This window comes from Alosa pseudoharengus, unplaced genomic scaffold, assembly GCF_046254945.1.
Source record: "Alosa pseudoharengus isolate Yale_2024_CS ecotype anadromous, Long Island Sound unplaced genomic scaffold, YU_APseudo_1.1 YU_APseudo_1.1_scf_5, whole genome shotgun sequence".
Taxonomy (NCBI): domain Eukaryota; kingdom Metazoa; phylum Chordata; class Actinopteri; order Clupeiformes; family Clupeidae; genus Alosa; species Alosa pseudoharengus.
The window spans coordinates 19,718,961-19,743,569 of record NW_027468837.1 but is presented as its reverse complement, the minus strand read 5'-3'; the positions used below and the strand labels follow the sequence as shown (position 1 = coordinate 19,743,569).

Here is a 24,609-nt window from a genome sequence, read left to right as displayed (position 1 = left end):
ATTCCCTATGACACCGAATGTTAAATAGACTAGATAGCAGGTGAGTCGCCAGTATAACAACATTTAATTGTATCGGGTTATGGCGACGTGTAAACATTATGCCGTGTCAAGTTAGGTAGGCTCCGCAGTTGCATCACGCACATTAATGGATCATGTTTAATTTACTATTAAGCTGTAATTAAGGTGACTTAGCCCTACGGGTCAATATGCTTTGTAGCTTAGGCTACTAGTAGGCTACAGTTGTATTTCACTCACACGCAAACGTAATCAGCAAACACAGCAAGCACACTGCTGGTCACTAACGATTGTGCAAAGGCAGTGGTCGATAGATGGGACAGCATTTAGCCCTCAGAAATGCATTTGCCTGTAGCCTATTTGTGATTAAACTGTCGGTTTACCTGAAAACTGGCTGCCAGAGAAACTGATTGTTCAAAGCCCAGGGTAGCCTGATTTTACAGAATGTAGGCTAAACCAGATCCTGATAGGTGAAGTGTTGTGTAAGCAGAAATGTTTGAAATTGTAGTGTAACACAAATTTGAACTTATGTAGGCTTAGGCTACGTTTAAGTTCAGTCACTTTCTGGTCCACCAAGGTTGTATGGCCCTATGGTGGATTTACATGGTCGGCTAACGATTTGTAAGAGAGGCTTATGTCAATATAGCCTTCCTGTACGAAACTGAAGCTGTAATCCCCCTACCACTAAACATTGAAAACTGGTTTTAAAACGTAAATAACACAGGCTTCTCATAAGCAACTGTGCTGTTTACCCTTGGTGTGTTTCTTTCTCTATCGGTATCTAGATCAGTTCAAGAGAGTTTACTTATGTAGGCCTAGAATATGGTAGGCCTACTCTACAGCATTTTACTTTGATGCTGAGATCAGCTGAGACCCTGACAAACTGGTTAAGCAAGTGTCCTTAGTTTGTTGTCTGGCATGTTTGTTGTGAATTGTCTGAAAGCTTGCACTTTCTATACAATACAGAAACATCTGAAATGCATTAAGACCAGGCACACGCTTATCAAAATAGCTTGCTCCATCCATGAAGTTTGTGCTTTTGTGTGCATTACACATCATAATCATCTCCACTCAGCCTCTGCCAGCTGCATCACATAACACATCATGTCTTGCTGGAGTTCGCCTCTTGGAAGGCCTAATAGAACAGAAAGGCTCATCGAGCAGCCAGTGCTCAGAAAATCTTGGCCTGGTGGTCACCATGCGTTGCCATGGCAGAGAGCCACTCCCTTTCGTGTTCATTTTTTCACGACCCTCTCTGATCTGATTTGACTGTGGACTGCTCATCCCAGCACTCAGCTCGGCTGGAGTGCATTAATCAGGGCATTTCTCCAGGTGTTTTTGGCAGTGTGGTGATTAGCACGTTGACTGTCATCCCTGTAAAGGTTTTGGAAAGACCTCTTTATTGTATTTGTGCAGTGGATGCACGGCATGATACAAATGTGACAAAACAGCATGCCACTGATTTCCTGTAGTGTTAAATAGATCAGCCGATAGTCACCCACATACACAACAAGAGATATACAACAAACATGAAATGGCAAATATGTTGAGCTTAGTTGTGAAGGTTGTGATATAGTATCCTGAAATGTATTCTATAGTCCTAAAGTTGATTTTTTTTTACTTGAGACTTTTTTTACTCACACTTTTTCATAACTGATATAACATTCGCCTGCTATTCCCTCCATCATTCCCACTGAAAGGAACTACCACTTATCACTGACAAATATCAGAGGAAGCTAGGGAGTGCACTCATGTAACCTGTATTTACCGACCGTCTTCCTGTCTTCCTCTGAGCCACTAGAAGGAGGAAGCCTCAGGAGGTTTGTGACTGTTGGCATCTGGGATCCATGTTTGGTTGAGAGCCCATGCAGATTTGGGGTTGTGGGGCTGGAGGGAACCCATTCCAGACGGCAGGAGCAGCGTGATGTTGGGGAGGGAGAGGGTGGGGGGGGATTTCGTTGGGACCATGTGACCATGTGACCGTAAGCACCAGAGCCCCAGCACCCTGGGGAATCAGCTGGAGCATGCGTCTGTTACACTCGGAGGAGTTTAGTCCAGGGTGTGTGTGGGTGGGTACTGGGGGGAGGGGCAAGTGTGTGTGTGTGTGTGTGTGTGTGTGAGAGGGAGAGAGAGAGAGTGACAGCGGCCCTTTTGTCTCATAGTGGCAGAGCCGTGTGAACGTGTCTGTGTTGGCCTGGTCTCGTGTGAGGCTATCGTCCCCTTCCCCCGCCCTACCCTAGCCTCCTTTTGTCCCCCCCACCCCCCCACCCCCATCATTTTGGAGCCTCCCCCTAATGGGATGGGATTAAATCTGAGGACGAGATTGATTCTGGGGGTCGCTGTATCTCCCCCTGGCCTCGGCGTAGCCGTAGTAGAAACAAAAGCGGATCTCTGCCGAGCCTCTCCCTTTCCAAACCTGCCCCACCACCCTTCATCATCACGTCACCCCATCCCATCCCACCCCTGGCTGTCTAACATCATCTCGTCTACCTCTCTCTGTTGCTCTCTCTCTCTCACACTGGGCAGAGGAGGGGAGGGACCTGTCCAGACCCCTGGGAACTCGATAGGGCTCCATCAGAGGAAAAGAGCAACAAAAAAAAAAGAGAGAGCGTCTAGAAATTGACACCCTCGTATCGTTTGCAGTCCATCTGTTGACGTCTGGCCCCGGTCTGTTTACCAACATGTCTGTCTTTCACATTCATCTCTGCCATGGGAGGGAGAGAGAGAGAGAGAGAGAGGGCTAGATTTACTGCAGAGGGTTTGCCAATGCCAATGTTGTCTGTCAGGCAAACAGCATTCACTACTATTGTCTAGGATCAGTAGAATACTGCAGGCTATGTAGCCTTAGCCATGTGTGCTCTCTGCTTTGTAATTTAACTGTGTCATAGCTGACAAATGGCAAGAGAGGACTTGAGTCAGCACATCCTCCTCCTTTTTTTGTCGTCTCTGTAAGAAACGAGATTACCAAGCCCCATCCCCCCACTCGACACTCGTCCTTCCCCCAGTCAGATGGATGAGAGGGCCACACTGGCCACAGACACACTTGCGATCATACATTTGGTGATGGAGAAAAAGATGGCTGGGGGTGGAGAACACCTTCTGACTTTTCCCCTCCTTCTGACTCTCCTCTCAGCCCTTGTATTGTGTGCCCTTCTGGGTCTCCTGCTTTTACACAACTTTCACTTGCTAACTCAACCATGGCAGAACACAGAGGAAGCATGGGATCACCTTCATTGACATTAGTTTTTAATCAAAGTCATTTTAGCCTCAATTACGAACCTGTATATCATGTTCTGGACATCACCATCATATAATACCATCTTACAATCAGTCAATTTAATTCCTTTCAATGCCATGAGCATTGTATTGTGGCATCGGAGCCACGTGTATATGGCGTGTGAAAGGGGGGAGAGCTGAAGTAAAAGGCCATGGAGAGGTGATGTCGGTTGGGTCCTGAGGGGCCCAGACGAGGTCACAGGGACACCTGCTGTGTGCAAGTGGCAGCGCAGCTATGAGGGCGACACACAGGCTGCAGCCGAGCAGCATGAGCCACCTTCCAGTCTGCCGTGAAGGTGGCAGGGTCTGGCAGCTGCCGAGTCGTGTTAGATTTGATCGTTGAGTGACGCGGTGGAGTGTTTGGCCACTGATAGGTGGGGTGCGGCGTTTGATCTTCTGCTTGGAGCGTAGGGGGCAACTGTGCTGTCAACACAAGAGATGAGGCTTGACATTGAACTCCTGAGAGAGTGGGCCTTATGTGTGACTTGAGGGGTTAAGGGAAGCACTTGAACTTGAAGTGAAAGCTTGTGTGGTTAACCCCTAGAGAAAGAGGCATAGTAATCTGAGCAGTCACGGTGGGTGTCAAATGACCACAGCTCTTCAGAGAGCCTCTCACCTTTACCTGCGATGGTAAGCTAGAGTCTTGTAGTGTTTTACATGGTTCTCCTTCCCTGCTCTTCCTCTGTGATTTCCTGGATTATTTTTACAGTAAGTCCTCATCTCTGTCTTTACTGGAAGTTCCCGACTGGGATAAGGGTACTTTAATATCTCCAGAGACTGACTATCACAATGGACCATCACCAGTGCTGAGCAGGTAGCATCCTATCTTCTTCCAATAAAACTTAAAACCTGAAGAGAACCTGGGCAGTCCCAGTGGGTGTCCTGCGGGAACTGTTGAACCTGCAATAAGTGAAATGCACTGATGTACAGGTGGCGTTGGCCGCACAAAAGTGCTGATTTTGCAGATAGTCCATCTCTGGGAGTCCAGTCCAGAGTGTTTAGTCTCTGGGTCACGGCGGAGGTCAGAGTTTAGTCTGAGTTGATACAGCACAGCTCTGCAAAGCTGTCTGCATGGAGGATGCCCAACCAGATGTGTAAGCCCCTCCCCCTTCTCTCGTGTAACACTTCCTTTGTGAAAAAGAAGCAGCGAGGCAGCACATGTGGTCGTGTAGACAGCTGAGTTTGCTCATCATCATCCGTCTCTTGTGTTGGTAACATGCTGAGCAAGGCAACCACTGCCAGATGACAAGCCTGTTTGAAGATGGTGGGCCCGCTCAGTTATCGCTTTGTTATCTACCACATTAAACAGTGCTGCTTTTATAGAAGCCACCCATTTTTAGCTTTGAAGTTGAAGCTAAGCTGATGTAAATATTCGAGAATGTCAGTGATGAATCTAACATGCAGCCTGGGCCTGGGCAAATTAATATGCGCTGCCTGCATAAAAGAGGAGGTTGCTCTCTGCAGTGTCTAATCCCCGTGACTGTTTCCACAGCTGTAGCCAGATGAGTCTGCTGTGGAGGCCGTGACTTCCTCTCTGGTGATCCAGAGGCTGCTGCTGCTGCTGCTGCTGCTCCTGCTCCTTCCTGGTGCCCCGTGCGGGAGCGAGGAGAGGGGGGATGTCGGCCGCACAGATGCAGAGTGACGGGGAGCAGCGCTGGGGCTGCCTGGAGTCGCTGGGTCTGAGCCCACGGGAGCTGGTACTGGCTGAGGCCCTGCAGATGGAGTATGATGCCCTGTCGCGCCTTCGGCAGGACAAGAGCCCGGCCAGCAGCAAGAGCCTGCCCGATGGGGATGAGGGGGGAAGCAAGCCCCCACCGCCGCCCCAGAGGGAGCTACCTCTGCCCCCTCCCCGGCCGGTCCCAAGCCCCCCGGGGAGTAGCTTTCAGATGGGAGATTGGGGATCGGACCCCTTACTCCAGCCCAATGGTGATGGACAGCCCAGCAGGAGCAACACTCAACCGCCAACGTCCAGCAAGGAGCCGCTGTACATCCTGGAAACGGTGCCCATGTGCAAGGGCCACTATGACGGACTCCCTCCCCCAAACGAGCCGCCGCCAGCTCTGCCCCCGCGCAACCCTCTGCCGCCCCTGCCGGACCCCCCGAGACGCCCCCCGCCGACCCCCAGAGACATCAACCTGTTCAGCCCGGAAGTGGACCAGCCCAAGCTGCTGTCCGCCGATACGGTCAACTACGACCACCTCAATGACTCGCTGACCAAACTCAACGGGAACTGGTCCAGCCCCAGGGGGCGGCGAGGGGTCGGGGAGCAGGGAGGGAAGCCCGTGGCCCGGAGCAAAACCCTGCCGCCTCAGGTGCCCCCACGCACCTACGTGCCAACTCCAAAGTGTGCCCGAGCCAACCGCAGGGCGTCAGCAGACCCGGTAAAGGTTCTTGCATTCTAGTGTAGTGTTAGATAGAGAAATTAGTAAAGTGTAACTCCTTATTGCAACTTCAAGAAAGTCTTCAGCATTAGCATGTGTTCTTGGTAGGCAATGGTTTTAGATCTTGTTTGATTGGATTGATTCAATGGAATATATTAATTTACAATTTAAATAATAATAAAAAAAGATTTTAAACAGATTATTTTAAAGTAAGAAGGGGAGAGAAACCACCTTTCCAACTGTACCTTGTCCAAGGATTGTTGAATCTTGACCTATGTAAGCAGACAGCTGCATTGTGGAGTTATTTCGGTATTATTTTTTTACAGTCTAAGTTTGAAGTGCTTTGTGCTGTGTGAGGAGCCTTACTTCCTCTTTCTAACATGCAGGTGTCTCTGGGCTCGCGACTGAATGGCTTGGGCTATGAGCTCTTCCAAGTGTCTGAGGAAAGGGATGAAGAGGTGGCCGCCTTCTGTCACATGCTGGATGTGTAAGTTATTTTGTGTAATTTTAGGTATTTTAGGCGTTTTGGCGCATAATGGCCAGATGGCTGCTACACATTGGTAGTGGTTATTGAGGTTTCCCCTTCAATGTTAAGCGCTTCGGTGCCTTGAAAAGAACTATATAAATGCAATGTGTTGTTGTGTTGACATGCTTAATCTAGCACTTACCACAACCTTCTTTTCTATCCTGACTATTCCTCTTCTCTCTCCATTGACTTTGCTTGAACTGTTAATCTATTTTATGACTACTGACTACTTTATAAGTAGTATGTATTGTTGCAATAACAATTTCCTAGATTCACTGTATCTTTATTGTACCTTGAGTGTTGTAAGTTTGGATAAAGGCGTCCACTAAATGTAAATGTGTAGGCCTAGGTAGCCTACGTATTGTTTTCTCCATAGCGTGAGATGCATTTATAATTTCCCTAAATTGATTGTTATTATTTTACAGTTTACGTTCGGCGTACCCTTGCAATGATCTCTCCAAGAACGCCGGCTTCGTGTGGAGCCCCTGTGTCACACAGGACGAGCTGCAGCAGGCCCTGGGGGTCAGCATCAAAGTCACAGTGGTCAGTGAACTCTTCAGAGAGCCTCTCACCTTCACCTGCGATGGTAAGCTACAGTCTTGTAGTGTTTTACTATCTAGCTAAATTGACAGAGACATGGTTCTCCTTCCCTGCTAGCTCTCTGCGATCTCCTGGATTGACTTTACAGTAAGTCCTCAGCTGTGACTTCACGACTGGGATATGGGTCCTTTAATATGTCCAGAGTACTATCATTGTGAACCCTGACCACATTGCTGAGCAGGTAGCAATTATCTTCTTTTATTATGCGGCTCTTCATAATGCTCCACAATGCTCCATTCACTTGAATAGGCCTTCCCAAAGTTCGGTGGTCTGCTATTTCTCGATATTTAGGTCTTCATATCACTCCACATAGATAGATAGATAGATAGATAGATAGATAGATAGATAGATAGATAGATAGATAGATACTTTATTGATCCCCAGAGGAAATTCAAGGAATTATCCCGTACATAATAAAACTTCATCAACAGAATGTCCTCAGTTATTGCAGTGATGTGTGTAGGATGTCCAACCAGTATGTTGATGCTAATCTATTTTCAGATGGACAGGCATAGTGTCCATGCCATTCCATATCCAACCTTGCAGCGAAGCCATGTGCTCCAAACACAACTAGAATATATATCAAACACCTTACCTCTTGTGACTTGTCAAAACTGGTGTTTACTGATATGATTGAGAAAGCGGTGCACAGTTTCAAAAGGATTAAGTTGAATACGAATAGGACAAAATCATATAACTTTGTCTCTTACTGTAGGGGTTAAATCAATAGTGAAGGTTTGAGGAATGTCCTTGCTGGCCTAACTGGCCTTTGTTGGTAGGGGTTCGACTACACCCTGCTATTGAAATCACAGGCTACTGAGCTACCACACCATGACCCAAACCACCAGCATGTAGGCTAGGCCTCCCAGCTTCTTACCTCTGGAAGACGCTACAGACTCTTCAGACTCCTGAACACAAAACTCATCTGGACTATTTATTATTTATTTAACTTTACTTTATTGTTTATTTTTTCTTTCCTTTTCTCCCTTTTTGGCTTGACCTAGCCTACATTCTGTAAACAATTACCACCAACGTTGTGTGGCAATAAAGTATATCGCGAAACAATCAACAGCACTCTGCATCTCAGACATGTCATGTAGAACTGGCTAATTATTGCAGCATGGCAGAGCAGCAGGTTTTATGGTTTTGTGGACTCGTAATACACATTTTAATCTTCTTGAGACATTGATCTGGACATGCTTTTAAGTCTCTTACTAATGAAGTCACACCAGCCAAACGACCACAGTTGACTGCATTCACATGTTTTCCCCTCCTCACTCATTCATTCACTTGCTGTGCCATAACTTTGCATCTGTCCTGAATCTTCTTACCCGAAGACTGTACCAGGATTCTTATTTTACACACACACACACACACACACCACACACACCACATACATACATACACACACTTCACAGAGGGGAGAGGTTTCTGGAGCGGATGGGAGAATCCCACCAGTGCCAGACTCTGGCCTCCCCAGTTCCATTAATGGAATTAGACTGAAAGGGCGTCCTGCCAGCCAGCTGCTTTGTGTTCTCAATTAAAACAGCTTTTCATTCATCTGACAGAGAGCAGCCTAGATTCCAAACACACACATGCACACACACATGCACACGCACACACACATGCACACACACAGACACACAAACACACACACACACACAAATACACAAAAACAAAAAGCTTCACTCATCGATGGGCTCATTATTATGTTGGTGGTGAATCTCATATATGGCACATAAACGGGCATACAACACACACACACACACACACACACACACACAGTGCCTATTTTAGTTTATAGTCTCAGAGTTTCCATGTCAGCATAAATAGCCTCTTTGCTATTGTGACCCATATGGCCATTCAGGCATCATTTGAAACGGTTATACATGTGGAAGCCCATTGTAACACATGCACGCACACACACACACACACACAGACACACACACACACACACACACACACCAATCACTACCTGTTCGTTTGTTCACTATTGCTAACCTGAATTCGTCTCCTTGGTCCTCAGGATCGTCCACGGTGGACCTGCTGATCTATCAGACGCTGTGCTACACGCACAATGACCTGGAGCTCATTGACGTGGATGGCTACCTGCTGAAGATCTGCGGAAAGGCTGAGTTCCTGCACAAGTAAGCCGCCATATACATTTACCATTTCTCTCTCTCTCTCTCTCTCTCTCTCTCTCTCTCTCTCTCTCTCTCTCTCTCTCTCTCTCTCTCTCTCTCTCTCTCTCTCTCTCTCTCTCCTTCTCCTAAATCACTGAGGCTGAGTTCTGCTGTCAGAGCCGCCACTCTCTGGGCCGATGGCTCGACAAACACAAATTATCCCCTTGTTTTCAGAGCGGCACTGACACAGATTGCCAAACCACCATCACAATAAACAAGGAGGCTTCACAGTCTCTGACAGACGCATGCATTTTCCTCTTTCTTTTCATTGTTTCCTTTTTGAAAAAGAAAGAAAACAAAAATTCTTTCTCTGTTTTCCTCTGGAGAGTACTTAAGTCGTAGAGGGAGGCTGGGGTTGAGGGAGTACCCTCAAAATCAACCAGGGGGATCCCTCCTGTGGTTTGTGGTGTGACTCGCTGCCAGTTGCGTTCGCAAGAGAGCGCTCATTTGTGGCCGTTTAAAAGCGAGCTGTGCTTATGTATGTGGGTCTGCCTAAACCACACTGGGTCGGCCCCAAACAAGACCCCAGTCTCCCATCATGCTCCCAGCTGCCAAATCGCTCAGCCTGACGGCCTTCCCACTGTGTTCTGTGTGTCCACAAGCATTTGTCTTCCTGCATCTGAAATCGGCCACAATTGTCATTGAATGATCTCTCTGAATAGTCTCACGGGGCAGGGGAACCTGGAGCGTGTTTTGTGAGCTGTATGAACGCGTGTGAAGCTTGTGTTTCACTCCAAACTGTGACTTTTGGCATGTGGTTGCTGACATGTATGTTTTGAATGTGTGTGTGTGTTTGTGTATGTAAGAGAGAGAGAGAGAGAGAGAGAGAGAGAATGTGTGTGTGTGTGTGTGTGTGTGTGTGTGTGTGTGTGTGTGTGTGTTACACACACGTGTTGCAGCTGTGTTGTTATTCTGGCACGGGGCAGCCGCAGAGCAGGATGTGTGTGTTTTGCTGATAACTCGGCTGCTGCTCAAGCGAAGGGCCTGCGAAAAGAGGGAGGGACATCCTGAGCAGAATGAGGTCACTGGTCCAGCAGGCAGCTGTCCCTCCCATAGCTGAAGCCAGGCCAGCTGGACCTCTGTGGCCATCAGCTGCATCGAGTGACGCCGTTGACCTACAACAGCCGCTCTCGGATGCATTTTTCCCATCCGGCGCGGCTTACAGTACAATGAAGTGATACATGGTATCCGTAGTAACACTTCCTAGAGATTGCCATCGCCAGAGCTCTGTTAAGCTGAAGAAGTGAAGCACACAAGCTCTTCACATGAGCTGCATGATCTCTTCAGCTGTGGTTTATGGCACTGGCCACAACTTCACACCTATGGGTGTTTTTTTAAGTAATTGGAGAGGCAACATGCTAACACTTTCACTTTTATTTAGCTGAAAAAATAGAAAACAAATCTTCTCCAGCACGGCGATAGAATGGTGTGGTATAACTAAAGCATGATAAAATCTAAAATTAGAAATGAAATGTAGGAATATGAAACTAGGAAATTGTATAACCTTTCTTTTTGTCACACTAGCGCTCTTTCCTACTTAGTGTGTTTCAGGTTCAGGTTCAGATTTCACTTCATGTTTACCATTTAAGAAGACTCAGAGCTCTACCTCTTGCATGTGTCCTTTGCATCTAATGGTTAACAGCATACACTCTCAACAGATGAATGCTCGCTCTTCTGTCTGAAGACTGATGGATTATCCAGGGAAATGACATGCAGGTGACAAGCGTATTCTCCCTTATAAGCCGGAAGACATGTGGCCATTTTAAAGGGCGACACAGTGTTTTGACAATAAGGGAAGGTGGTCTTTGACCTATGACCCCTTTGTTGTTGCCACCCATGCAGCTGTGCTGTCTGACAAGCACATCTTGTTCTGCTGTGATATGGCAAAGTATGTAGCTCTACATTAGCCTGGCGAGCCAGACCCACATTAAAATGTAGGGTCTGGGCACTCACCGTTCGCAGTGCTCAGTCCGAGGGGCGGGATAATCAGTTGTCTTTCAAATTCCCTCTGCACGCAATAGGACAGCGGCAGCACTATGAGTCCCATGCGTTTCCCACCAGCGGAGCTAGTTGGCTAGTTCAAACGTTTGGCAACTTAATAAAAGCTGAACTCGTGTCACACTGTTCGCCAGCAGCAACATCCATCTTATTTGTTTTCAAGTAGCAGGGAATTCAAGCCAAACCGTTGCAACTCTGCCATCAATCATTATGTTAAGCCCACCTTACGACACCTTACGATACACGATTTCATTGGCCTCATTAAGTTTCGATTTCTGGAGCTCACAAGCCAACGGAGAGTTGCTAGACTAGCCCTGGCAGCAAATGTAATTCGCTGCCGCTAGGGGCGCGTCTAGATTTCTAGGCTAGCTCTACATAGGTGTGTGTTCCAAATTGAGTCTGTGTTGACATTGGAACAAAGATTGTAATGGCTTGTGTGTTTTCAGTCATCATTACAGATGTATTTCTGTTTGAGAAGGAAGAGAAAGTGTGTCTATGTTTAGGCTGTACTGTAACTCTCTCTCTCTTTCTTTTCCCTTCCTTTCTTTCTCTCTTTCTTTCTTTCTTTCTTTCTTTCTTTCTTTCTTTCTTTCTTTCTTTATCTCTCTCCATCTCTCCTCCTCCCTCAGTAAGCAGACCCTTGCAAGTCTGGAGTACATTCAGCAATGCCTGAAGTTCGACTGGGACATCCGACTGAACCTGAGCGAAAGGGCATCCGTGTGCGTGGAGCTGGCGAGAACGGTGAGCGCTGTTTCCCCATCACCTTCTGACCGCGGTGAGGCAGCCTGAGCGCTGAGCCATCAGAAACGTTTAGCAGATGTTGCCCCTCAAAAGCACTGGGCGTAGCATAAGTCATCAGTTTGAGGATCTGTTTTTTTTTTTTTTTTATGAAGATGAAGACCAAATGCTGGTATTTGAAGGTGCAGGCACACGTGTGTGATTCATGGGGAACATCTGTGAGGTGTAGGAGAAAACCTTGTTAAAGAACGGTGCTCATGCTTAATCATAAAAGCATCTCCCACACCTGTTCCCCACTGGACGGGGTCAACAGGTTGCCTGTTGGCTAGAACTCCCCAGAGAGAAATGAGCGGTCAGCAATGTGAGGTGCAGGTGAGACAGGGTGGCGTCATGATGAGCTTTCAAGAGAGTTTGTACGGCCCATTCTGCATAGTGTCCAGGTAGTGCTTGTGTTTGTTATCCATGTGACCACATTAATTATCAGATCAATCATTGAAGCCACTGTTTGATGATGTCACAGGAGGATGACGACGAGACGCCGTCCAGCATGAACCATAGCATCGAGCTTCAGGAGCGCACCATCAAACAGACCGTCACCAGGTACGACTGCCCAGATGGGATAGTGGACTGACTCCTAACAGTCATCATCTTTGTTTGAAGCACTGTCCTTCGCAACACATCTCAATAAATACCTAGCAGGAGGACCTGAGAATGTAAAACAGTGGGACATGCTACTCGTCAGATTCAGATCACTCAATCTGGATTGCTTTGTTCCCACAGAGAGGCTCTGACGCTGCTTCTGGACACTTTCCATAATGAGGCCGAGTCCTTCCTCTTATCAGAGGTAAATATGAAGAGGATCAGTATGACCAATGACTCAAGTTAGAATGATCACTGTGGTTTCAGCTCATTCAACAAACTTGAATAACTTGATTAGTGTAGTGTAACATGCTCTGACACCTTCTCTCTCCCTCTCTCTCTCTCTCTCTCTCTCTCTCTCTCTCTCTCTCCCTCTCCCTCTCCCTCTCCCTCTCCCTCTCCCTCTCCCTCTCTCTCTCTCTCTCTCTCTCTCTCTTTCTCTTTCTTTCTCTTTCTCTCTCCCCCTCTGTCTTTGCCTGTTTTTCTCCCTCAGGTGGAGATACCTTTGCACGTGGAGAGGTTGGTGCAGTCGGTGAAGGCACTGTGTAGCTCTCTGGCCTCTGTTGAAACGCCGGACGTGACCTCTGCCCTGAACCAGCTGCCCGCCTGCCCCTGTCGACTGCAGCCCCGCGTGCAGAAGGTGAGCGAAATACACACACACATGCACACACACACACACACACACGCACACACGTGCACACACACAATCACAATCACACACACACACACACACACACACACACACACACACACACAATCATCATCAAAACACCCTTTGACATGAATTGTTTGTGCACCAATGCCTTGTGGCTTTGCGATGTCCGTGTTTAAGCTACTGCTGCACTGGGCAGCTTATTGGACAGTGTTGTTGGACATCCTTGCCAGCATTGCTCTCAAAAGCCTACAGTGAATGAGGAGCGTGAGGATTTGGGACAATGGCAAGCAGCCCACTGTGCGTGGGAGGTGTTCAGCCAGGCCAGTGTTTCACTGTAATACTGTCAACAAGTGTTCAGAGCATCATGCGACTGCTTTGGTGATTTTAAATGAGTTCCTGTTAAAGTTATAGAGCTTACTGCTACTTGAGGTGGGGATTGTGTCAGTATGGATGGTAACATTGAAAGCTAGTCTGAAATAATGGTGAATGCCATCCATTGTTTCCACATGATGGGGTCATGAAATGAACAACAGGTAATTTGTAAGGGTAACTATTAATGTTGTCTGAATATCAATGAGCTATTCTCAGTGTTGCTTGTAGTAATTATGACCGCCGCGCAGCGAAGGTTTAGTCAGATTAGGTTTAGTCAGATTTTTTTTTTTTTTCTTTTCTTTTTCGCATGTCCAAATTTCCGTCAAGGATTCCCGGGACACTGAAAGACCGGGGTACACAAAACTTGGTGGGCATGTAACCCCACATGGATAGCATGGAACCATCGTTTTTCGTTTTGATCTGTAGCCCCCCCCCGCTGGACTGGACCCCCCGAAAGGAGGGTAGGGCAGACACAGTTTTCTGTGAATATCTCGAGAACCGTAGGGTTTAGAAGGACCATTTTTTTTTGTATGTTGATCTCAAGGGGCCATGTCAACCCATTCCATAACCACTCATTTCATGTATAGCGCCACCTAGTTAAACACAAAAAAGTAAAAATGAGGTGTTGTAATCACAGGTATCTGTGACCTAACATAGTCAAAACTGCACGAAATTGGAAGTGTAGGATCATTATGACACCCTCTGAATGCACGCCAAGTTTCGTGGAATTCCGTTCATGGGGGGCCACACAATAAATTAATTTATGTTACTATACACCAACTGGCCTGTAGGAGGCCGGAGACAGTTTTCTGTGAATATCTCGAGAACCGTAGGGCCTAGGAGGTCCACCTTTTTTTTGTATGTTGGTCTTAAGGGGGCATGTCAACCCATCCAATTACCACTTATTTCATGTATAGCGCCACCTAGTTAAAAATTAAAAAGCAAAAAACATAAACACACATGCACACAATTCAAGAATTTCTCAGAATTATGAACAGGCAAGATGGGAGTGGGGTTAAATAAAATCAATTTTACATGTGAAATCTATGAACTAATCATGTTTTGGTACGTGTTGTCTAGCAGATACCAGTGAGAATTGAGTGTGGATAATGCAATTTAGTGAGACAGTTAGAATCATATAGGCCTTTCAGCGTGATTTATTTTTGTGGAAAAAATGTGCTGGACTGGGCAGCGGTCATATTTTGTACCGCTCTGCGGTACATCTAGTTCATTGAAGTTATAGTTCCCCTCATGTTCTTCTCATGTGAAAGGCATTTAGCTCATTTGGAGCTTCTAAGGAGCAGACAATGTGACATTTGTCCAGATACACTCAGTTTGGCCAGCCCCATAACAGTGTGTTTCTTGACTTCTGCAATGATGTCACAGGAACCAATTCCAATGGAAAAAAAACCATCACATCACCATTTACATGGGTTGAGAAAAAGCCAACAAAGATGTTGGCGTATGATTGGCGTGTGCTTTTTGTGCGTATTTATGCATGTTGGTTTGTTTCCTCTCGTTTCAGGATGTGACTGTGTTGGCGAGGAGAGAGAACAGAGGTACTATGACCAGCCATCTTCCTTATGTTACTTCCTGAGGGATGTGAGGGTCCAGGGCTGTTTGGGGATGTCCGCCACTCCAAATAGAACACACAAATGGGACAGTGTCTCTTCCTCTACCCGGACATTAAGCCTGACGCACATCAGTCACAATTTTAGTCTCTGCTTACTGTATTTACAAATGACCACTTTGTTTGATTATAGCTTTACATTGTGATAGCAGGAGTTGGAAGCACTGTTGATGTGAAACACCTTACGGTAATATTGTTTACAAGAACGGAGATTAAAGTTTAGTGGCTGCCTTTGGCTGATTGATGAGGGGAAAATATTCCAAGCTGTGTCCTGTTTGTTCGGGGCTTTAAAAACAGCCTTGAAACAGTCAACCCTCCAACGTGGACAATTTGAGAGCAGACGTTTTTTTTGTTGTTGTAAAGACTGGGCACCAGTGTTCTGATGCAGTCTAACTCGGTGCCCTTCTCATGGTGCGCCTGCAAGCCAAAGGCAACAATCCCCAATGCAGCTGTGTGCCAGCGTGGCCATTGGGAACATTTGCTTTTAATATCCTTTGTAGTGAAAGCCTTATTCCACGAACACAGTGTGTATCCTAGACTCTTTCCTTCAGGACCCATCTCAGGAGCACAGTTAAATATAGTCGAAATGCATACAATTACATGTTTACAGATGACTGTGATGTAAAGTATTAGTCTTGGGTGTGGCTATTGATTGATGAATCATTGATTATTCAAACACACAGAAGATGCCCAGACAGTGCAGATGATAGACCTCACAGATCACCACAGTCCAAAACCCTGTGTATAACACTTTCCGCAAATTAATCCTCAATCATTGCTCCCACACAGAAAAAGTGGTGGAGAAACTGACGTCGGCCATCTTGGATCTGGTGGAGCTGTACTGCAGCACATTCAATGCCAACTTCCACACAGCACCTCACAGCTACCGGCCCACTGTGCCAATCCAGGAAGCTGGCATGGTGACCAATGTGTTGTCCTTCAGCGTCTATGGTGCCCACCGCATTCCCATAACGTGGGCTGCCAGGTACCTACAACACCTTACTATCCCAGCTATCGTGATTTATGTCTTCATACACGCCAGGGTTCCCGCGGATCCTTAAAAAGTCTTAAAAAGTCTTAAATACAACTTTCGGTTTTTAAGGCCTAAAAAAGTCTTAAATTGTGTGGAATGTCTTGAATTTTTGAAAAGCAGGTATTAAATTTGTGTAGGCTAGCGAGTGCGAGAGAGCGAGTGAAATGTCTCCACCCGGAGCGAGTGAAATGTCTCCACCCGTGCATAATACGTGCGTGCTTGAGATGAAACCAGCAGTTTTTCAGCAGGAACATGTAAGGAGGACCTGTCTCTTAATTGATGGGGTGGTTTCACTTTTCCCATACATTTTTTTAAAACAAGTCAATAGTTTTACAATGTTTCAGTCAAGCTTTAGTTGGTTTAAATACAACTGGTGTGCAAGTAGTGGATCAACTTTGATTTGCTGTGCTGCATATGGGAGAGAGCAATAGATGCACATAATAAATTATATAAAGTAGGCCTATTAAAATATTGAAATAGCTTAGTCTACCTTTGAAAAAATATTGAAGGGAATCCAGTCCAGTACACATGTTTGGCAAGTAGCCTAGGCTACTACAGATACAGGTGAAGAACAGTCAGTCTCAGCCAGCAGCACAACCAGATATGTACAGCCAGCTTCAAAAGCAACAAGTCCAGACCCTAAAGTTGGGTATTTATAGCTGTGAAGGTAATTCATACACAATTATTGTCTTTCGCCAAAATATATTTGGTAACTTCTGTAGACATCTAAAATGGGGTGGGTGTTCAAATTAGTAGAAAAAAACGATTGCATAAAACAGTTTTAAGTTGTCGTATGTATCTTTTTTGCCGTGGTATAGTCTTAATTTTTCCATTTAGATGTCTTAAAAAGGTCTTAAAGTCTTTAAATTTGGACTTAGAAAATGTGCAGATACCCTGACACGCCTACAGTTTTGGCTTTACAGGCTTACAGTGGATCAGTAGCTAAACTGTACATTGTGTGTTTCTTGGAAGAAGTCTTTTTGCCAGTAGGATGTGTTGTTGTTGATGACCACCCAGATGCCAAAGTGCTTATATGTTTTACATTACTCAATTCTGGTTAGCGTGAACTCTCGAATGGCTGGTCTTGAATGAATAGAGATACTTGAGACTAAGACAGACCAAGAGAGTGTAATCCCTGGGTTTTATTAGTAGATGTAGCTCTTTGTTGGGCCTTTGAGTTCCACCGTGGCTCCTGCTTTGCTTCAGAGAGCAGCTCCTCCCATTACCGGCGCTTTGTGCGAAAAAGAGAGAAAAACTGCAGTGATAAAACAATGGAGATGGAGTGGACCCGTTGGCAGTAAAAGTGGAACAACAGGAACAGCTTTCTCCCTCTTTTTCTCTCTCTCTCTCTCTCTCTCTCACACACACATGCCATCACACACACGCTGACCTGAAATTAACACACACACACACACACACACACACACACACACACACACATTCCCATTCCCCATTCTGGGCACCAGCTGTCTAAGCTGCAGATCCCCCTCCTTCCTCCTATCCTGCAGTATAATCCATCTGGATTACACTGAATTATAGATAGATGATGTTTGGCACCTTAAACTCTCCCCTAATCCAGCAACATTTCTTCTTCTAATTTCAAGGTCACAAATGGCAAACTGAAGTCTGAAACCTTTTTATTCAAAACACACATGCACGTACTCACACACAGACAGGTACAATGTTACTCCCAGGCTTGTACACTCGGACATACTTATACACACATACACTTATGTGTACATATTCACACATGTATAGTCTCTCTGTTTCTCTCTCTATTTCTCTCTCTCTTTCTCTTTCTTTCTCTCTCTCTCCCTCCCTCCCTTTTCCTGTGTGGGCCCATGTTCTGGCCTCTGTCTTTTGTTTGGGCAGAGCTGCTGCTGACTCAGAGAGGGCGTGGCCTCTGCCGCACCAGAGAAAGACGGCCCTGGGAACCGCCCGTGACCTCTGACCTGCATGGAAGTGCAGGCTAGAGGGCGTGGGCGGCACCTGCCCAGCGGCTGTGTTGTGCCCCGGCCGGACGGATGAAACGGACGTCCCCTACGCACGCCGTGAGCCATATGTCTCAGGGGTAGCATTAAGGGGTTGTAAGGCCCCGCTTTCCTCTCAATAGGACTTGTTGGCTGTGAAAATAGGGTTCAAATTGGGCATTATGGGCAGGGTCCAGATTGTGAGATAAAAACTATAACTCATGAGAGCAGAGGCCAGAGAATGTAAACAGGATCGTGTAAACATGAAGGCAGCTCTCTGACCTTTTGAGAGGAAATCCGCAGAAACCAACACAAACTTTGTCACACTTAACATGTAAATTTCAGTACACGGGGATGTAATTTTCTTAGCAGTCAACTATGCAGACTCTGTAGGTCGTTTTGATAAGGTTTCAGTCTGTGTTTTCCTTCCCTCATGAGTACCTCTCATTCCGGTCCTTTCTTAAAGGAATGTTTTTGCTTCTATATAAACCATTCTCTGGGGAGTTCCTGTCTGTTTTACTGAAGTAACCCAAGACTCAACTTGGCCATGAAAGAGACGATTGATTGGGTTAATATCTGGACTATGGGAAGCTGAAAGAGCTTGCAATGTTGCATCCATCGAAATAGCCACACAAATGCCCTGAAGCCTCGAAATGGAACCCTGGTGTTTGTCATTTCAACACCAACAGCTGAGCATGCATGCACTCCTGTTCACTTCCCATGAGAGCCGTTACCGCGGCCCTGGCCCTGGCTCCAGCTGCAGTCATGGAGAAGGCACGCTCACCAGTCACCCTCCTCCATGCACCTCAGATTCACTATGACCTCACTCTATAATTTCCTCCATAATTACCGACCTTACTGTCCTCTTGTATACGTCTAGAAACTTTTGCCCACAATGGCTGGGCAACCCACCATGTTTTAAATGGCATGTCCCAACAATGAGTGTATTGTTATTATTCCCCCTGCAGCTACGAGGGCTTCTTCCTGTCCTGCTCGCTCACACATGGCGCTACGGAGTTGTGCGCCCCCCAGCACACCAGCAAGCAGGCCGTCAGCAAGTATCTGTTCCATCTGGTGGTCTGGGACCAGAGGTGAGTCTCATCTGCACAGCTCCTCTTAAACGGTACAACTGGAGCACAACTTCTTCACACGAATAGGACAGAGAAAATGAGAAAAAAATATAAGGAAGGTTATGATTTATTGATGTACACCAGGTACATTTTACTGTAAATCATGTAAGTTAGTGATATCACAAAGCAAGTTCTTATGGTACATACAAACCTCACAGTTCCTTGAACGTAATTGAGAACAAAGATCTATTGATGCAGCATTTTCTCGTTGCCCCTATATAATTGCTAGATAATGTGCAGGACTCAAACAAAAGATGTAGCTACAGATTTGATTTCCATTTTTTAAACACAAGAAGTGCATCGTGGCCTTCTTGAATGGGCTATTTTTGTAAGCGGGTTATATTGTTTTGAGCATTTTCCTACCTAGTTTGAGTGAAGAGGCTGCATTGTTTGCCACATTTTCATATTGAGTCAGTGTAAATAAAGGTACCAGAGGTGGTTTCCAGAGGCTTTCCTCTGTAATCCCCTCCTTAACCTCCTGTCATGTGAGGCATTGTCTGGGGATATTTTGGGGGTTATTGTTGTGTTATTTTAAGACTGATATCCTTGTAGATTATTCAGACTTAAAGGGAGGAGGTCCTGTCTCCAGATGTTGCCTTTATTTGAGTCAAACCCCACTGCAGCATCTTAATTTTCCACATGGCCATGTTTGTTAGGCCAGTTTCTTTCCCCCGCGTTTTCCTCCTGGCCAAAATAAAACTTTGAGATATCTGACCTCCGACGACCTTTTCCTGTGTTTATATGAGAGCACGCTGAGTAAACGATGTGCTCGCAAAATGGCGGCAGGAGTTTGTGTTGGACGTTCTCTGGCAATCCACCGTCTGGCCCTCTAATGTAAACATTGGCTGTGTGTTGTGAACTTGAGCAGGTGATAAGCACTCGCTTTAGGGATTGCTTTAACGACGAGAGTAGATTACGGATGAAAGGAAGCTCTCTTGTCCTTCTGCCAGGGAGCCTACCTGAGGTTGGCGTTCCATCGGCTTTGCAGTTTAAGTCGAAGTAAGAAGTAAATGCAGAGGAGAATGTGCCCCTCTGGCCCAATCCTCCACAGATCCGTCACTGAGCCACTGTGTGAGGGCTTTTAGTTTGTATGTGTTTGGTATGCCATGCAGAACTCATGCAGAACTCATCTTTTTTTCTTCTCTCACTTTCTTTCCCTCCCCCTCCCCTCCTTTTATTCTTTTCTTTTTTCTGATTCTTTCTTTTTTTTCCTCTCCTTTTCCCCCCCGAAACTCAGGGTTTGTTTCCCAGTTCAAATCAACCAGTTGCCACGGGAGACGCAGCTGACGGTGACCTTGTATGCCAGCCCCTTACCGCCCCCTGGAGGGGCAGAGGAGAAGGGCAAGCAGCGGCGCAGTGTAGAATCCCTTGGCTGGGTCACCATGCCCCTCTTCAACTTCAGACAGTAGGAAACTCTTTCACTTCACCCCTCTGAAATCTGACACCTTCATTAGGTTCTGTACTGTTGTACAAGATGTTTGTAAGGGCCATAATGTATTCTCAGGATCCCCTCAGCCACTATAATGTTTCCGTGTTCTATTCTAGAGCCAGTAATGCCACACATTGTCACATATGTACTGGCATTTATTGTCTTCTTAGCACAAGGGTTTGTAACTATGAACTACTCCCAGCACTCATGGTAGTGTGAGGATGCAGGAATGTAAAAATAGGCTGTGGGATGTGTAAGTGTGTAGGGGAGGAGGCCAACAAGCCACATATGTTCTGAGGATTGTGAAACACTCCCTAGCTCAGTGAAGGGAGCACATTGGCGCTTATAGGGACCTTGTAGTACTGGCCCCCAGTGATTAGTTTCATTACACTGACTGCAGCAGAAAATGCTGTGAAAGGAGGAAATAAGATGAATTAACTGGTTGGCCTTGGACACTAAAGAACGTCCTTTGAAATAGGTCCTTCCTTTCTTTCCCAAGTTCATGGTTAAGTAGTCAGAGATTGACCATACAATACCTGTCTCCAAAGTTCTTTTATATTTAAAAGGATTTCCCCCACACATATCCTGAAGTGTGTGTGTGTGTGTGTGTGTGTGTGTACAGCGTGCTGACTTGTGGAAGGAAGTTGCTTGGTCTGTGGCCCTCAACACCAGGAAGCGCTGGAAATGCTCGCTCAAGTACGCCAAACTTCAGCCAGCCAGACAGTGTCATTGTACAGGTAAACAACACACACACACACACACACACACACATTCTTTCTCTTTCCCTTTGACATGTATCACAAACTAAACATGTTCATACTCATATTTGCAGTCGACGAATAGGCATACAGTATGCACTCTCATCACATACACACTCTCATCACATACACACAATCACACTCTCTCTCTCTCTCTCTGTCTCTCTCCATCTCTCTTTCTCTCTCTCACACACACACACACACACACACACACACACACACACACACACACACACACACACAAACACAAACATTCTCTCTCTCTCTCTTAGACTGACAAAACATACCCTGATACTATACAGACCCTGATGCACAGCAGGTGATTTTTGCTAAAAGGCCCTCACATGAATGATTAATGCCTCCTTTGGGCAAACACACACTCCACATTGATGGCTATTTGAAATGGCTGACCAGATTACTTTTAATGATTCCCTTATCCCCAGCCCAGCCCCACCCCCACCCGAACCCCTCACCTCTTTCCTCTCCCCTCGTCTCTTCTCCCTTCCTCAATCTCCATGTCTTTCCATCTCTCTGCAGCACAAAGCTTTCATTCTTTTGGCACCGTCCCACAGGCCTCACTGGCTCTCCCTACTTGGTTTTCTTCAGCGTGGACTTTTCCTCTCTCTCTCTCTCTCTCTCTCTCTCTCTCTCTCTCTCTCTATCTCTCTCTCTCTCTATCTATCTCTCTCTCTCTCTCTCCCCCTCCAATGTTCAAAATGGTTTGCAGCAGAGCCTCGGTGCAGCTGGTAGTGGTGTGGGGTGGGGTGGGGTGGGGGTGCTGAAAGTAGGTCAGCTGGTTTCCTAGAGGTGGGTGGCTGGAAAGGGTGTGGGGATGGAGGGAGGGGAGGTACTGTAGAGAGGAAGATGGTGAAGGATAGAGTCCGATTGAGTGAACAAGTTGACAGCTGCACCCTCTGTGTAACCTTCTCTCTGGAGGTCCCACTCTGTGCTGTGAACACACACACACACACACACACACACACACACACTCACAAACTCTCCATTGCATACACAAACTTGTGCACTTGCACACATCTTGCACACAAGCAAGTCTAGACCCATAACGTCTTTTCACACTTATGCTCACACCACTTGACGAAACGACATACTCTCTTCCACACGCCTGCGTACAGTCTGTCTGTTTACCCAGTCTTCCCACATCTTTACACACACACACACACACACACACACACACACACACACACACACACACACACACACACACACACACACACACACACACACACACACACACACACACACACACACACACACACACAGAGAGAGAGAGAGAGAGAGAGAGAGAGAGAGAGAGAGTGCTCCTCAACTCACACACATAGACACACAGCACAGGCGCATGCACACTGCCCATATGAATACCAGCTTGCCGCCTGATTTCTATCCAAAAAGCCTTCCAGAATATTCCACCACTCTGAGCCAGTGTTCATGTGGCTGCTGCTGCTGCAGTCTCTAAACAGCCTGTCTGCTCCACCACAGCAGACCAGAGGATCCGTCAGTCCTCACCATCTGTGTCCTAGTCTCAAGAGCCCTGCAGAGACTATGGACTATGAGACTATGCTCTTTCTTTTCACACTATAGCCTGGCATTTTTCTATTTCTACATTCTACAGTGTAATGTTGCATGGCCATGGAGTGTGTGTGTGTGTGTGTGTGTGTGTGTGTGTGTGTGTGTGTGTGTGTGTGTGTGTGTGTGTGTGTGTGTGTGTGTGTGTGTGTGTGTGTGATTAGTGCTGAGCCGTGGCAGTCTGAGGAAGGTAATGACAGGTAGGAGGAGCCTGGTGGACGTGTGTGTGTTAAGCTCGTCAGTGTGCTCTGCCCAGAGGTGAGCGTGTACATCTGCAGCTTGTTACACCTCCCCTCCGTGCGCCTCCCACACCTCCTCCATGCCTCCCCTGTTCAGGGCTCCAGCTCCTCTTTTCGTCGGCCTGACCCCATTTCTCACATTCCTCTCTCCTGCTCTTCCCTCGGCCTCCTCTCCAGTGCTCACGTGCACGCAGGAAACGTTTACCCCCTATTTGTGAACGCACGTCCTCGCAGTGTCCTCGTTTAGCCTTCTGTCATCAATCTCTCTCTCTTTCTCTCTTTCTCTCTCTTTTTCTCTCTCTCTCTCTCTCCTTATTCTTTCTTTCTCTCTTTTTCTCTTTCTCTGTCTGTATCTCTCTCTGTCTCGTTCTCTCTCTCTCTCGTTCTCTATCTGTCTGGCCCTCCTCATTTTGCTCATCTATGTGTGTTGGCTCATATGATGTGGGTTATCTGATCATGGGTGTGGACTGCATGTGTGCATGAATCAGTTGGATTGTTGCAGTGGAGATTTTGCTGGAGAGGGAGTTCATGAGGTTTTTTCTCACACACACACACACACACACACACCTTGGCTACTGCATGCTCACACACCCGGTTGTGTCATAATGGCTGTGTTTAGAGCAGTTGAGCAATTAGCTGGATCAGTGACTGGGTGTGCATCACTGCGTAGCGACTCTCAGGTTGTTGATGCTCATCTTTCCACTAAGCTCCCATATTCCACAGGATGAATCAGTCTGTCCTGTAGACCTGACCACCCACTGCCCTAACCAGACAGTTTCAGTGTAGTGTGCATGTGCATGTCAGTGTGTGTGTGTATGTGTGTGTGTGTGTTAATGCTTTTCATCACTTAAGGTTACCTAGGGCAGTAGTCTCAAACTGCCGGGTCTCTGGCCAAATACAGTTACAGCAAGACCGTTTCTGAAGAAAAAGTCCATGTTGACCAGAAGCATCGGCAGTTTCAAGAAAAACAGACAAAGTGACACATCATTCAACAACCTATATGTTTTGCGCCAGGACAAAAAAAAAAAACCCTAAAGAGCCATTACTAGCAAACATGCAAATGAGCAGCCTATGAGAGAGAGAAGCAAGTAGCAGGTCACACGTCAGTAGAACGAAGAGCCAGAAAAGACAGTGATGCGGCCATGAAGCTGAAATGACTGAAAGTTAACTGTGCTGCTGCAGTTGGAGAATGTAGTCTACCTAGAAATGGCATGTTATTCACAAAGTGAACGTCCGTCGCAAATACAATGACAGAAAATAGCAAAATAATGCACAAGTGTGCCTTAAAGCAAAAGGTGCCAATATTAATTTGCTCAGACATAGGCTGATGATAAGTGACAATGCACAAGTAGCTATGTATCTGGGGTTTTAATGAGCGTTTTGACTCATTTCCTCCCCATTTTTCCCCATATTGCACTCCCTCTCTCTCTCTCTCTCTCTCTCTCTCTCTCTC

The 24,609-nt window shown here is 46.4% G+C and overlaps 1 protein-coding gene across 1 annotated transcript in view; it reads left to right on the top strand.

The window, feature by feature from the left end:
- pik3c2b (phosphatidylinositol-4-phosphate 3-kinase, catalytic subunit type 2 beta) overlaps positions 1-24,609 on the top strand; it is a 40,280-nt gene that overhangs the window by 527 nt on the left and 15,144 nt on the right. The window contains exons 2-14 of the mRNA XM_076267517.1: positions 4,784-5,672; positions 6,059-6,159; positions 6,624-6,784; positions 8,825-8,945; positions 11,609-11,720; positions 12,238-12,317; positions 12,498-12,561; positions 12,850-12,996; positions 14,909-14,942; positions 15,803-15,998; positions 18,985-19,107; positions 20,384-20,551; positions 21,198-21,312. Of these exons, the coding sequence (XP_076123632.1) occupies positions 4,908-5,672; positions 6,059-6,159; positions 6,624-6,784; positions 8,825-8,945; positions 11,609-11,720; positions 12,238-12,317; positions 12,498-12,561; positions 12,850-12,996; positions 14,909-14,942; positions 15,803-15,998; positions 18,985-19,107; positions 20,384-20,551; positions 21,198-21,312 (2,187 nt within the window). The 5' untranslated portion in view covers positions 4,784-4,907. The remainder of the gene's footprint in view (positions 1-4,783; positions 5,673-6,058; positions 6,160-6,623; positions 6,785-8,824; positions 8,946-11,608; positions 11,721-12,237; positions 12,318-12,497; positions 12,562-12,849; positions 12,997-14,908; positions 14,943-15,802; positions 15,999-18,984; positions 19,108-20,383; positions 20,552-21,197; positions 21,313-24,609) is intronic.